This window comes from Saimiri boliviensis, chromosome 1 (genome assembly GCF_048565385.1).
Source record: "Saimiri boliviensis isolate mSaiBol1 chromosome 1, mSaiBol1.pri, whole genome shotgun sequence".
NCBI lineage: Eukaryota > Metazoa > Chordata > Mammalia > Primates > Cebidae > Saimiri > Saimiri boliviensis.
In genome coordinates this window covers 240812774-240828620 of record NC_133449.1, presented here as the reverse complement: position 1 = coordinate 240828620, position 15847 = coordinate 240812774, and the positions used below count along the sequence as shown (strand labels likewise).

The following is a 15847-nucleotide window of genomic DNA, read 5'->3' as shown; positions in this document are numbered from 1 at the left end:
TTCGCTCACTGTACCACGAAGTTTCTCCTCTTTCCCTCCAACACGCTGGTGGGTCCGCGTGCGTGCGTGACTGTGTGCGCGCTTCCTTTTTTCCCTACAGAGCCCTCCTTCTCCTTCTGGTCTGATTTCTCGATTCCACTTTTTGGAGACAAAGTCCAGTTCTCCTACAAGGTCTCAGCATCCCCTCGCCGTCTCCCTCTGACGTCCCAAGGCTGGCCAGCCACTCCCCCGCTAAGTTCGGAGTCTCAGTCCTCGGCTTCAAATCTGGGCTGCGCCCCCACCCTCCGTTCCCTTGTCCCTGCCCTCCGCGCCCCAGCGCTCCAGCCCGACCGAGGCCGGCGCCCGGGCCCCGCCTCCCCTACCTGACGCCCGCACGGCCGGGGGCGCCGCAGCCTCCGCCCACCGGCGCGCCTGCCCTGCCATTGGCTCCGCGGGCTGCCCGTCTCCTTGCTCCGTCCCGGAGGCAGGTTTGCCCGAGAAGCCGCAGTCCCGGCGGCTCGGGCGCAGCACGGGAGCCCCTTGGAGTGTGGAGCGCCGCTCGCGGACCCGACCGAACATGTTCCCGCGCGGGCGAGCCCCCGGTGCCGAGCTCGGGCGCCTGAGAACTTAGCAGGGGGCTCCTGCGGCCCCGCCGCGGCCATGTAGTCGCCGGCGGGGCTCCCTGCAGCCCGGGAGCGGCAGCGCCGGTGAGCCAGAGCCCAGGAGCCCGCGTCTTCCCCTGGAGGCGCTGAGTGCGCGCCGCGCCCCCGCCGCCTCTCGGGCAGCACTTTGGGCCGGACAGGGAAATGGGGGAGAAAGTTTCGGAGGCGCCAGTGCCGGTGCCCCGCGGCTGCAGCAGCCACGACAGCCGGACTCCAGCCTCTGTGACGGTCGCCGCGTCTTCTCTGGGTGCTTCCTCGGCCGAGTCCTCCTCGGGCTCAGAAACTCTGTCGGAGGAAGGGGAGCCCGGCGGCTTCTCCAGAAAGCAGCAGCTGCCGCCGCCGCCGCCGCCGCCGCCGGGAGGCGCCCTGGGGGCCCGGCCGCCCGCCGCGTGGGCTCCGGCACGCGTGTTGCTCGAGCGCGGAGTCCCTGCGCTGCCGCCGCCACCCCCCGGAGGAGCTGCGCTGCCCGCGCCCCGGGGCAGCAGCGCGTCCCAGGAGGAGCAGGACGAGGAGGTGGGCCCCGCCTTTCCCCATCTCGCCCCCTCTGGGTCCCGGCAGTCGGGCGACCCCAGCTTCCCATCCCGCGCGCAGGCGGTGGGCAGGAGAGCCCAGTGGCCTGGAGATGGGGAGGGACCCCACGCGCTCTGCCCCGAGCCCGGGGCAGCGACAGTTAGGAGCCCCCCTGTGGGTTATTGACTTCCCTGTGGTTGTTACCGCCGAGTGTGTCTCCAGGTGCTGCCAATGATGTGTTTTAAAAATGTCAGAGAAGCAAACTCCTTCATGTCTGTATCTGCCTTGGTCGGTCTATGCATGGATGTGATCTGGACACCTGGCATGTCCCCACAACTCAGCTCCCTGATTCTCCAAAGTGGGCGTTGTTTCCCACAGAAGGGCTTGGGCCGAGGGGCAGGGAGTTGAAGGAGAGAAATGGTGCCTTGGAGGTGGGAGGCAGAGGGGCAGCGGGGCAGCGGTAGCGGCGGAGTTGCGCGCGGGGGTTTCAATGGCGCCAGGCCCCCGGGATCGCCCGCGGATGGTTTTGGCACGTCCCTACTCTGGGAGAAGAGGACTCCCCGCGTTCCCTCGGCGGCGCGGGCGTGCGCGCCTGCAGCTCCGGTTCAGACTTGGTTCCAGCGTTTCCAGATGAACGCTTGTCACCAAAGCGAGTATGGGGAGCCAAGGGGAGGGGTTCTGTATCTGCCCACTTTCCTGGAAGGATGTTCCTCCAGAACTTGTGGGTCGCTTCCTGACACGCTGAGCGTAGGACCCTAGCGTCCTCCTAGCTACTTTTTCCGGCTTATTTTCTGCTTTTGGAGGATAGTTACAGAAGCGTACGATTCTTCATGTCTTGAAGATTGTTTGCTTTGGACGTTTCTTCTGGGGAAGTCATCTGGATCAGGCAGGACCGTAAATAAAACATCACCCTAACATAGACGTATTGTGAAATTATTTCCTGAGTGCCAGCGTTGTATTTTCCTCATCTTGGATGGGGTTAGCTTTCGTAAATAATTGCCTTTGTCCCTTAGAGTAAGCAATCAGAGGCCAGTGCCCTGGCAGTAGCCCCCAGGGTCCCCAGCATGGAAGCAAAAACTGGATCTGGCACAAGGTGAGAGGAGGCGAGTCCTAGCCTGGCAGAGATGGAATAAGCCTTAGCTGCTTAGCTGGTTCTTGGCCAACCCTCTTGCAGTAACCATGACCCATTCCCTAATTCCCCTAACCCCCATTGCAAGGATCCTGATTAAGTGTCTGGAGACTTGCTTTCTAGAACTGTCTCTGCTACTGAGCTGTGAGACCTTCGGTATATCACTTCACTCCTCGAGGTTCAGTTCTATAATCTGTAAAAGGAGGAACTTTAAGTTGACGTTCAGTTTCACATTTACCAGGAATTTCAGATGAATCGGCAGTTCCAAGTCGATCCTAGCGGCGGGATGTCAGGAGTTTGCTGAGTGCCTCACCCATCACAGAGCTACATCCTGGCGAAGGTGACCAAACCCTGTACTGTCCTAGCGTTCTTTGCTGATTACATCTCCCTTTCAAGATGCGAAGGCATGTGTCACGTGTTTGCTCCTTAACTTCTTCCTCTACTTCCAGAGATAAGCACACTGGCACTGGGAAGCTGCAGGTGTACCCTAACTTAATGATTTACCAATACATCCTAATTTAGTATTGCAGCTGGTAGACAAGAGGGTAGTTAGTTGCTTTATGTTTTCTGCTTAGCTAGGACGATGCTCCATGGTAAGTGATGATCTTGCAGGTGGAGGGGAGGGATATTGTCAGGGAACTTCTGATCCCCATTCCGTCGCTGATTTATTGCCTGGCCCCAGGGTGACAGTGCTTTGCTTTATTGGAAGTCGATATGATAACTTATTTCACAGGCAGTGCAGTGAGAATTGGTTGATTGAAACACATTTTGGAAAGTGGAATAATTATATAACATGTATCACTATTCGTGAAATCTCAGAATTGCATGTAAACTGATACAGTATTGCAGTTTATTATGTAGCTTAACCTGTGGCATGGGATGCTGGAAATTGCTCAGGAGCAAAATCTTGACTTGCTCTGAGAATTTTAAAGTGAAACTAAAACTAAACCACATCATTTTTTTCCCCTCTTGTGGAGTAGAGGAGGGATAATCTTTGTGAAAGGGGTTGAAGTCCAGTGCATTTTCTGGTTACACTGGTGATGGTATGGGGCAAGGAGTCTTCACCGTTTGTGGGGTTGTGGACCTCTTTAAGGATCAAATGAAAACTCCCTTGTTCCTCTCCTCAAAAAGCACACCAGAGGATTTGGGAATGCCAGGTAATAAACACTCAGTTTAGTGGAAAGATTTTGGTCTGATTTCTAGCTCTGCCACCTTGACCAGCTGTGGGATTGTGGACCATTCAACTTCTGCAAGTCTCAGCTTTTTTTACCTGTTAAATGGGAATAATAGCAATAGAGTTAGGCATTTTACACGTGCTAGCTTATCCTAGCACAGTAGCCAACATATAGCATCGAATGCCAAGTGTTAGCAAATATTTTTTAGTTCATTCTTGATGAAATTTTGCAAAATAGACCAAGTTGGGTTATCCTGTTGTTTTGTAAATGCATAATTTATATGCTACCTACTTTCAGAGACTTGGAGGCTATGTCTACTTAGTTGATTCCCATTTTATGAGTATAAGCTGGGAAACAGTTTTTGTCTCTAGTTGTTTTGTGACAAGGCAGTGTGAGTGTAATGTTATACTGCTGTAGCAAGGCACTGTATAAAGCATTAAAAGGCTTGAGTGCAACTCAAAAAATGGAAAGAGGTTCATTTTAAAATTGTTATGTCTAGTTTGGGGAATTGATTTTTCCAAAGGTTCCCCCCCCCCACCAGTAAGTTATTATATCAATTTTTGAAGAGCAGCAAAATTCAAGTTTCTAGTATATTATGGCAGTGCTAATCTCTTTGGCAACATTGTTGAAGCTGTTTTGAATGTATTTAGTAATGTCAACAGAGTTTGACCTATTTTGCTTTATCTTACTGTCAATAATTGTATAAACTTACAAAGTCTCACATGCTTAAGTGAGCCCTTTAAGCTTTTGATGTCTTTAAAAAAAGTAGTTTAATGTGACAGTAATGGTAATTTTTATGTGCTTAATGTCAAATACATGACAGCTAGACATACAGCATGACTTTTGTTTAAGGAAAGTGTTTCTGACTTTTGCTCTTTTCCCAAACCTTTGAATTCGGGGTCCGTGTGTGTTAAGGAGGTAGCACGCTTCATTTCTGAGAATTAACACTCTCAGAAGGACTTTTCCCCTGACAATGTCTCTGAGATTTGTCTTTAGGCATTCTGCCTTGTCCTTTCCCAGAGCACCCTGTGATGACTCTAAGAAACTACTTGGGTGCTGTGTGGTAACTGTGTCAGCAAACTGGCCAAGGGCAGGAATTTTGTCTTTGTATGCTTAGCACGGTACGGTTAATATATGAGTAGGGGCTCAGTAAATATATGTTGAATGAGGAATGAGGAAAAATGGCATCTACGAAAATAGTTGCACTTTTGATTGAAGGGTGTTTGTGTGCACTCATTTATTTTGTCTGTTGTTAATTATGATATACAAACCTCTAGATCTCTTATCAAGAGAAACCTTGTGGATCACAGTGAGAAATGAGTGGTGTTTCCAGGTAAATTTTGAACAGTCAGAGGTCACTGAGGTTCCTCAGAATGCCTTTGAAGAGACCTATATATTAACTGTTACTGACTCTCCTTTTCATTGTGTTTATTAGAACTTGAAATGTGCAGAGATTCTTAGCATGGCAGAAAAGGGCTTAGTAATTAAGGATTTCCAATGCAACAAGAGAGAACCCAGTCCCTGCTATACTAAGGGACTTTTTTTGTTGTTGTTGGTATAAGTTGGGAAATGGTTTCCCTTATTAACAATAGGCTTACAGTGATAGAATGATTTTAAATTGTTCTATTAAATGGTATATGAACATGAGGACTGCTTTTAATACCATTTTGGATGTCTGTGTGGGGTGGAGGTTTCCCACATAGTACTAATGCAATAGATGAGTTTTTGGTGTTTATTGGTTAAGAAATTAAATAGCAAAAAGCAAAGAGGAATTCAGCAAAGGTTTTCATTGAATTTATATTTTATTAATCACAGAAGCTACCTAATTCTGAAAGAGAAGTAGTGCATAAATCTTGGCATATTTATTATTTAGTCTACTTTTGGACTCTACTGAATTCAGTAAGACCCACATGATCAGAAATTCAGTCAACCAACACGTGTGGAGCCTGACTAAGAGACATCGTCCTGGGCACAGAGATATTTTTTACCTGAGGGAACTTCTCCTCTAGTAGGGGAGATAGTCACTAAGCACAAGAGTATGAATTAATTGGTTTCAAAATGTGGCAGGTGGGGAACAAGCTGTGAGGTAGTGAGTGGCCGCACTTGTAACTCACTGAGTCTGGTGTTAAGGACTGAGTCACTGAGGAAGTGATCTGTGAGCTGAGACCCAAAGGATGAGCAGGAGTTGGGTGGGGGAGGGGAAGGGAAGGGCTAGGTGTGGTCCAGGTAGCAGGGGGCCCTGAAGCAGGAGAGAGCATGGTGGGTCCATCGCTCTGAGAGGATTCTGGGTTGCTAGGTGTGGAGGAGCGAAGAGCATGCCATCTCATGACATTTGATAGAGAAGCAGAAGTCGGGTCAGACAGAGCTGTCTGGACTTCCTTCTAAAGGCACTGGGAGCCACTGAAGGATTTGAAGTAAGGAAGTGACCTGATCAGATTTGTATTTTGGGAGGGTCAGGAAGTATGAAACCCACTTGCTGGGAACTGTTGGTTTAGCCTAATTGTTCCAGAGTTGGAACTGATAACCTGAGAAGATATCCCCTTAGTAAATTGTGTGGAGGTAAAATGGGGTCATTTCTAGTAGCTTAGGTACTCCAGGTATATACATATACCTTTGAAATATATACATGTGAATATGTATGAAATACATATGAAATACAATAGGAAAATAATTTTGATCTGTTGAAGAGAACATCTTAGTGTTAATGTTAATGCTACTTTTTACTGCCATGCTGTTGTAACCCTAGTATTGAAAGAAAAACTTTATTGACCTGAAGGGAGAGCCTTGCAAATGCTCATTTCCAGAGTAAATTTCTGGGACAGAGTTACCTAGGCTGAGTATGAGGGGAGATGGTCTGAGGTTGTCCGTCTCTGCTGACAGAAAGCATGGTGTTTGGGTACCAACACGCATTACTAGAGTCTTTCTTGGATTTCCCTAGAGAGGAGAGGTCAGTACCAAAGAACAAAGGCTTTTACTCTTTCCACCTCTGGTCTGACGTACTCCAGGGAATGCCAAATACTTAATATTTTGCCAGCGTTTTAGTGACAAAGGCTATCCACTCAGACCTAGCGGATATAGTGTGGAAATCCAGGTGGATTTTTTTTTCTAGTTTGATTCTGTAGGGAAGAGCATGGAAGTGGGGTACAAAGATGATAAAATGGAAAAAGAATCCTCACAGAACATGCGCCACAGTGAGAAGGGACATGACCTTGGTGACTTGGCCTTAGAGAAAGCTGAGTGGGGGCCAAGGAGTATGCCCATCTCTTAGAAGAGATGATGGTATGTTTTAGATGAAAATCGCTCTGTGTTGTTTCTGATCATGTTCTTACATTCTATAGTGTTACCGGAAAGGGCTTGTGTTCTTTTCCTTCATCCCCTTGGAGCTAGCAGCCGGTGTTTCCCTGCACTGAGGTCAGGGTCTGTAGTGACTAAGGGTACAGACTTTTGATCCTGGTCCAGGCACTTATAGGCTGGATGACTTTGGCTGGGTTATTATTGCAGAGGCAGTTTCCTCCTCTGTAAAATGGGCATGTAGTTTTTATTCCTGAGGGTCATTATGAGGATTAATGAGATGCTTTATGTAGAGTACCCAGCATGATGCTTGGTGCATAGTAAACACTCCATAATGATATTTGCTACTATTACTAAGTATGGAAAAGCTGGTTTATGCAGAGTATTGGTACCATCAGCACCATAGGAAGGTACATAATAAGCAAGAAACTTGCAAGTCCCTTCCCTGATAGATTATGCGTCTAGCATATTTTGTTGGTAATCCTGGCAGGCTCTTTCATTCATGACTAGGTAGATATGTAACAGTTATCCCTTTTAATTTCATGGGCAGAGCATTCTTTATGAGATAGTAACAGCAAAGCTTTATGGTATATGATTCATTAATCCTTCTATTAAGACACCATCTCTCTTTTGCTCATGGAACCTGTTCTTAGTGATCAGTTATTAAATAATATCCTGCAAGTCTTTATGAACATGTAAATGACTAGCTGCACCCAGGGATTTAGTCAGAAGGCAGTGTGTCAGCTGTGTGCTGGGGCTGGTGACATGACCATGTACTTCATTTAAGCGTCCTAGAATAATGATTTGGGGGATGAGAAAGGAATAGGAAGGAAATCAGGTGATTATCTGGAAGTCAGCCAAGCTTGGTTCATACAAGCATGAGGGATGGGGCAAGGCAGACGGTTTGCAGCCACCCCAACTTCTCAGATGGGAGAAATCTGCTAGGAATGCAACAGAACTCTAAAAAATGCAAGAGCTCCTGTATGCAGATTACCTAACACAAATTCTGTTTTGTCTCCTTGGAGTGGTATAAACATTTTGTTTTTTGAGAATAAAATGCAAATAACCTAGTAGCCCTTTTGATGTAACTCAAGCTGGTGCAGTGATTGCAGTTCACTTCTCTTCCAAACAACTGGTGTTCTGCCCTGTGCACTTGTTGACATTTACACAACTTTGCATCATTTAGTTCAAAGGATCTTGTTTTTTTATGTGTCTAGTATTTTGTCTGGCTTCTTATTTGATGATGATATTTTAGGTTAAAGTATACCAAAATACAAAACGAAGCAGAAGTCGGCTTCGCCAACAGTTTCTGGGCATTTGTGTTTCTCCCTCTCTTTGCTCTTCTCTTACCGCCCTCTCATCTGGTTCAGAATTCCTAGGAGGGATTGGATAATAGTCACCTGTGCTTCCAGGGTTAGCAGAGAAAGCCACGCCCTAAATGTAAAATGTTGGCTCAGGACTGTGGTTCGTGGTACAGACACATACTCTGAAGTCACATTTAAGTGTATGGAACTTGTGTGAAATTCCTGGTGTCTATTCCAGCCTCCCTTAATGAAAAGCAGTCACTGCTTATTTAATGATTTGAGTTCATAACTAGACACGTGTCTGTGAGACAGCTTATAAATTTGTATCCTAGGCCTCTACTCTTGCCAGCCCATCAATTCGCTTCTCAGACACAGTCGATATAATTTTGATTGTGATACTTACTTCCACTGAACCTTTCAGTCCAAATGCTTTGTAATGATACTGGGGAAGGGGGAATGATGGTAGGTGAGAGGGAGATGGAATACTGACACATTGAACTTCTTTTCTTGACTAATTTTATGGGCTATCATGTGGAAAATGAAAATTTAATTTTAATGTTCTTGGTTTGTGCTGTTTTGGTGTTTTTGGCAGACAGCAAGATCACAAGTGCATCCAATTTAGGGTAGATGAGTATCTGTTAAACTCACATTAGATGTGGGTCTTTTGGCTTCTGCCTTAGAACTTGGCTAGCTGCTGTTTAATAAGCTGAGAAGTTAGGTGTGTTAGTTCCTTTGTGGCTGGTGATTTTGTGCCTTTTTATGTTTGTCTAACAAAAATAATTTCAGAATTCCTTATTAACATTTTTCTTCTCGGGCATTTCTTCATACAGAAATCGATGTACCTGCTGCAATGCCGAAAGGGCCCCGGGGCCTCATCAGTGGCAGGGAGACTAAGTTACATTGGGTTAAAATTTGAGGTTAAATTATTATGTCAATGTACACAGTCACTGAGACTGACATTCACAAAATCCACACATTTGAAATTACTTCTTAGGGTATTCATAGACAGCAAAACTGCATTATGGTATTGAAATGGAATGATGAAATCCATTTTGTGTATAAAAGTTCAACTACTAATTTCAAAAATTATTTCATGAAATAAATTAGTTCCATATATGCCTATCTAGTCCTACACAAAACGCACAAAACTTGCTTTTCACTCACATCCTTTTAGCTGGAGTGGCTTGATTGAAATAACCTGAGTCCTCACCTGGGCTTCATTTTAAGCATGGCTCTGAGGATACTTAGAAGCAATGAAGAAAAGGAGGGGAGGATTGCTCTAGAGTAGAAAACTCAGCCCCAGAGAAAGAAATACAAAAAGGTTTTACTTTAGGAGGAGGGTTTCAGACATCCCAAATGAGTAGAATATATATATACACCTGGAAACCCCTAGAAAATGTTGACCTTCCTGTCCTCATGGCTCTTAGCAGACTGGTAAGTAGAAGTGCTTTGTTAAGTCTGTGCAAACTTAGTTTGAAAATTGAGGGTGCCTGAGCAGGAGAGTCAAGTAAGAAGACTGTGTCTTTGCCTTACATTTTGGTACTTTACTGTTCAGAATATTACGTTGGTAAATTTTAATTCACATACTGTTTTCTTTCTTTGGAATTTCTTGGTTATTTGTTCTACAGGCATTGACCAAGTTTCCCTAATTGGTTACTCTGGTTTATTGTTGCTTGGGGAGTGGGACATTCCCCAGAGAACCTGCCAGACCTTCGAGGAGCAGCTTTAATCCATGGTGATGGGTGGGTCCTCACCATGATGCAGGTTCTCTTTTCAGAGGACAAGGGATTAAAGGGAAATGACAACTTTGAACTCTCTTGATTTTTCTCCTTAGAAACATCAACATAATTTTTGTTTTTAAGATTTCCACTTTTGACATTAAAACATTTCTACCTAGAGAAAGCTTAGCCTAAGTGTGCAAGCAACCTGAGGGCAACAGTTTTAGAACGATAGGGTAAGACTGGCTGGGAAGAGTTATGCTGGTAGAGTAACAACAATGACAATTTTGTAACCTGCTAAAATCATGCAGTTTCATATTCTTTTAAAGTTATTTCTGAATCACCAGTTTCTGTGTATTAGGTTACCTGTCATTCCTTGTTATTATTTTTGTTCTTTTCTTCTTCTCTATCTGTAGCTTCGTCATCAGAATTTAAAAAAGACTACAACAAACCACTTTAGCTAGAAGATTGCAGAAAAACCTCTTGTTAAACAGAATGTTTGGGGGTAAAGCCTTTTTTGGTGACTGAATTTTATGATTCATAAAGGATTAATTTGTGAGTCCTTTTTTATCTCACCTTGTTGCTTACCTCTTTTTCTATAATGTCATGGTGTGTTTTCCTGCCTTACAATTCAGTGCTGAACAAGCTTTTTTTTTTTTTTTTTTTTAAATAATTGGATGTCTTGTAGTGGTTTAGGGCTCTCACTCTGAGCACCAATCATCTTTGAAACTATTGAAGATGTGAAGGTAGAAAGTGAATATAAAATTGTGCTGTTAACAAGTTATCTTGATTTCTTTTTCTCACTTTAAAAGCCGAAGTTAGCAAAATAAGTTCTGTTTTTGGAGGGTTGTGCTGCATTATTTTGTTCCTGCTTTGTGCCAGGTTTTGTATATGTTGTTAGTATTTGTAGAGTACTTACAGTTTGCACAGCCTTTTCTCATATTGCCTATTTTCTATACATTTCTCTTTGTAAATCTCTCTCTCCCACTAGTTTGTGAGCCCCTCAGGTGGAAACCATGTCATATCAACTCAAATCTTCTAACAGAGCAGGGTGCATAGCATATCGTGGATAATAATAATACTTGACACTAAATTGCAGGTGAGACATAATGTGTGTGGCAAAGCACCATTTTGAGTGTGAATTTGCTCATTTAAATTAACTATTAAATGAGTTTATGAATTTACTCATTTAGTTTTTATACAAGCCTTTTTGACATTCAATTCATAATTAAGTTGATATGCACTATCATGTTACAGCCAAGTGACCCGTTCAACCTCATACAAGTGAGGAAGAAAATGGTAGGGAGATAATGGGACAAGGGCAGGTTTGAGGAGATATCAGGCCTCTTGGTCATATCTGCATCCCAGAGCCTAGCACAGAACCTTGCATGATGTGGCACACAGTGATCGATTGCTGAATAAATCATCTGTGCACTTAGCATAAAGGTTCAGATTAAGTGTCTGAAGAACTTCTGTTAAAGTTAGTGCCAAGACTTAAAGCTGCTATAATCCTGGGTTTTAGGACATCAGTGAATGGCATGAGTGAGTTTCTACAAATGAAAGCTTTTGCCTGTAAACCAATTCTTATTTTCCTGCTGGCTTTGGGAAATTGTATCCTGCCAGGATAATTCCTGGTTATTCATTAAAATCATACTTGTAGCAGTTAAGGCATTTTGGGACACATGTTAAAAGGAATTGTTTTGATTTCTGATGAAGTATTGACAGCTAGCTTTAACATGTTAATAGTAATATTGGGGTGTACTCAGTTCTCAGGGTCATGCTGCTGTGAATGGAAATGGATTGCAGGAATTTCATCAGTAGTGGATGTATTGGCCTGGAAATTGGGAAATCTGAACTCTTGCCTTGGCTTCTTGCTAGGCAAATTATTAGCATCTCTGATCCTCATCTGTGATGAAATAAGAGGTCTTTCTTAGCTCGTTTTTTTTGTTTGCCTCTTATTATAAAACATTATCTTAAAAACTTAGTTTTTATATCACTCTACTTTTTTAGGACCTGTTGATTGATGTTTTTCTTTTGACAGACTTGATAATTGGTGGTGTTTTCTGATTTGTCAATAGGCATATATTATTTCTGTCCCCCCTAGCTTTATTAAAGTTTAATTGATAAAAAGTGTATGTATTTATGGTGTACAACACAATGTTCTGACATGTATACATTGTGAAATGATTGAATCAAGCAAATTATATCTATCACCTTGCATGCTTACCATGTTTTTTTTTTCTTTTTTTTTTTTTGACAGAGTCTTGTTGTGTTATCCAGGCTGGAGTGCAGTGGTGAAGATATTGGCTCACTGCAACCCCTGCCTCCTGGGTTCAAGTGATTCTCATGCCTCAGCCTCCTGAGTAGCTGGGGTTACAGGCATGTGCTACCATACCTGGCTAATTTTTGTATTTTTAGTAGAGACAAGGGTTTTACCATGTTGGCCAAGCTGGTCTTGAACTCCTGACCTCAGGTGATCCTCCTGCCTTGGTCTCCCAGAGTTCTGGTATTACAGGTGTGAGCCACTGTGCTTGGCCCATTTGTTCTTTTTTTTTTTTTTTTTTTTTTTTTTTTTTTTTTTTTTTTTTTTTTTTTTTTTTTTTTTCCTGATGGAGAGAACATTAAGGTCTGTGTATATATTCTTGACAAGAATCCTCACAAAGACCCTTACTCATGAATTCTGCCTTTCAGATAATGCATATAGGAATATGTAGATTACTTATATGTTTTGCTTTAATTCTTTAACAATTATTTGGTATGTCTCTGTCAGTATCTCTAGCAAGTGTTGAGGGTACTATCTCTCACCTCCCAATCCCTGCAGAGAAGTTTGACTCCAGAGAGAATACCGTCAGTTCTGTGTTGTTGTTGTTGTTTTTGAGATGGAGTTTTACTCTGTTGCCCAGGCTGCAGCGCAAAGGCACGATCTCAGCTCACCATAACCACTGTCTCCCAAGTTCAAGCAATTCTCCTGCCTCAGCCTCCTGGGATTACAGGCATGCGCCACTACGCCTAGCTAATTTGTATTTTTAGTAGAGATGGGAGTTCCCCATGTTGGTCAGGCCGGTCTTGAACTCCCAACCTCGGGTGATCCGCCTGCCTCAGCCTCCCCATGTGCTGGGATTACAGGGGTGAGCCACCACGCCCAGCCCAGTTCTGTGTTCGTCCTGATGCTGGAACATTCTGTTTTGTCGTCTCACCCATTCTAGTTCTCAGGCTTCTGGGTGGCTTTTGAAATACTTAGATACTTTGAATCTCTAAGCATGGCACTTCAGGTTTAGAATAAGTCTTGTAATGAAAGACTGGTAGAACCAGCAGGGGAAAGCAGGTGGAGAATGTGAGACTTTTTTTTCAGTACAGGGTAACTTTAGAACCTGTGAATTAGGATCTTAACTGAGCTCAGACTGTCTTTTAGAAAATGCTGTGGTGTGGCTGTTGAGTTGTTTTTGAAGTAAAAGAATCTTAACACTGGAAGGTATTGTTGTAATCACAAAGAACGGTTTTCGGTGCTAGCTCCTGGAGATTGAGTGCAGAATTGGATCTTTCTCCCTTAGATTTTCTTTTCCCCCTGCAAATCCTTGGATCAGTGGCAGAGTCTCCAGGCTCCAAACAGAAAGGCTTGGGTTTGGATTTTGCTGCTGCCTGGGATGATTTTGCTTGGGCTACATGTTACAAGTCTATCACTCCTGTGTCCTAGACCAACTACTTCTGATTTTAAAAAATTAATCTTTTATTTAAAAAGGTTTGTAGGATCTCTGTCCTCCTAGGCAGTCAGGGTTTTCCTGTGTGTTCTGGACATTAGCTGCTGAGCCCTTGAAGTGGGCTAAATGTCTATTTGCACAGTTAAGTTACAGTCTATCAAAACTTTTTTTTACCAATGTGCTGCTTTTTGTTGTCGTTGTTTTGTTTGTTTTTGAGAGTTTCAGGCTCTGTTGTCCAGACTGAAGTACAGTGACACTATCTCAGCTCACTGCAGCCTCTGCCTCCCAGGCTCAAGCCACCCTCCCACCTTAGCCTCTTGAGTACCTGAGGCTACAGGTGCATACTACCATGCACAGCTAATTTTTTTTTTTCTTTTTAAATACTGGGTTTTGCTATGCTGCAAACTGGTATTGAACTCCTGGGCTCAAGAGGGTCTTGAACTTCTAGGTGGAACTAGGGTGATCCGCCCACCCTAGACTCTGAAAGTGCAGGGATTACAGGAGTAAGCCACCGTGCCCTGCCTGTTTTTGTTTTTGTTTTTTTTAAACAAAGACAGACAATTCTCAGTTCTGGACTAAGCTATTGGTGAGCTGTTTCATTAAGTTCATTTGAAAGTCAGTTGTTTGGAACTTGGAGTGTGTGGTACTATAGAAACTAATGGATGTGAAGCCAACCAAAAGGAACCGCCATCTTGGCATGCATCTGCTTTAGTTTCTTTTAGTACCACTGCAGAGTACCACAAACTAGGTGGCTTAAACAACAGAAATTTATTATCTCACAGGTCTGGTGGTTAGAAGTCCAAAGTCAGGGTGTTGGCAGGATTTTATGAGGTTGGTGCAAAAGTAACTGGGGTTTACTAATAGCAAAAACTGCAATTACTTTTGCACCAACCTGATGGTGATTGGTTTTAAATCACCATTTAAAGGAATGATGACCTGTTCAGTGCTTCCTTGTCAGCTTCCAGTAGCCTCAGGTGCCTCTTGGTTTGCAGATGACCACCTTCTCTTGGTGTCTTTACATTTTCTCTCTGTACATGTCTGTCTCTGTTCACATTTCCCCTTTTTATAAGGCTACCAGTCATTTTGGATTAGGGCTTACCCTAGAGACCCAGCTTGATTACCTGTAGTCTTTGTCTACCTCCACATAGCTTTAAATGGTGATTCAGTTTATAGATCAACCTACAGAAGCCTAATTAGTTCCCAGGATGATAAATTTCTAGGAATAGGAAATTTCTTCAAATGAAAATTGGTGGATTATGTAATAATTGCAACTAAGATATAGTTTTTTTAAACCTGAGTTTCATGGATGTTCAGTGAAATGGTGAAGACAGTAGAATTTTGAACTCGAAAAGCCAAAGGCTGTTTTACACTCAGTTTTCCCTAGAGAAGTTGAGTGAACACCTGGCCCTGAGCATTACCCAGGCCCTCTGCCTCTGTGAGCTACTCCTGCCCCTTGGTGCAGTGCTGCCTTTCGCATTTTGTTAGAACACGAGTTCCACTGGGAGTGCTGAAGGCAGGTCTGTCTTCTTTATGGTGTTGGGCACTACAGCAGCTTCTGGGGTGGATGACTATGCACAGGTAATTCTCAACATCTGCACACCTGGAGGAGCAGGGCCCTGTCCTACCAGGTGTTCTGAGTTAGGGAACAGGTAAGCTGGAAGAAGGAACTCACACACTCAGCCTTTACTCTTAGCCATGCTGTGGCTCTGGGGAGCCTCTTGGAGACATGGCCAGGACCTTTCTTTGTTTTTAGGACATCTTTACTGGATGCCCAAGACTCCTTCACAAATGGGGGCACAATATTTTAACACAAAGTTAAATTTCTTACTGCTTTTCAGCTGATGTCTAACAAGAGATGCCAGTGAAGGCTCAGAATTTAAGAGCAAAGTGGTCACTTCAGAAAATCCATCAAAATGCCTTTAAAAATAAACCAAGTGCTATTACTAGAAATAATTATAACCAAGGATCCTTTGTCTATAACATTTTTTTCCTTGTGTAACAGAGTTTCTAACACATTCTAATTTGCATGTTCTGTCTCCTGCTCACCAGCAGACTTTAATTCTGTTATGGTTTTTCTTTTAGTTTAAACGCAGATAATGAGATAGCTCCTGTAGATGAGGCTTTAAATAATTGCTACATGTCTTTGTTCCAGTGAGGACCTTGCACCCGATTGTGGTTTTTTAGGGGCCTCTTTGTTTTTGGAACCCAAATCCACAGAGTTTGCAGAAGCATATCCGCCTCATTTCAGTGTTTTTATTTGTTGTGCTGCAGGCCACTGGTTTTCTCTCCTCCTCTCTCCCATCTCTCTGTCCTTCTCTCATGAGAGGGTTAAAGCTGCACTGTGGAATTAGTGCAATTTGTTCTTCTAAGAGATGGCAAAG

At 43.7% G+C, this 15847-nt stretch overlaps 1 protein-coding gene across 5 annotated transcripts in view; it reads left to right on the top strand.

Annotated features, from left to right (window-relative positions):
- The first annotated feature begins 463 nt into the window (after nt 1–463).
- The window catches only part of MAST4 (microtubule associated serine/threonine kinase family member 4), a 573771-nt gene continuing 558387 nt past the window's right edge, over nt 464–15847 (top strand). For 3 of the 5 annotated variants that reach the window (XM_074385270.1, XM_074385262.1, XM_074385256.1), the window contains exon 1: nt 464–1154. In XM_074385270.1, the coding sequence (XP_074241371.1) occupies nt 786–1154 (369 nt within the window). In that variant the 5' untranslated portion in view covers nt 464–785. The remainder of the gene's footprint in view (nt 1155–15847) is intronic. The other 2 variants (XM_074385253.1, XM_074385245.1) reach the window with 1 other exon arrangement.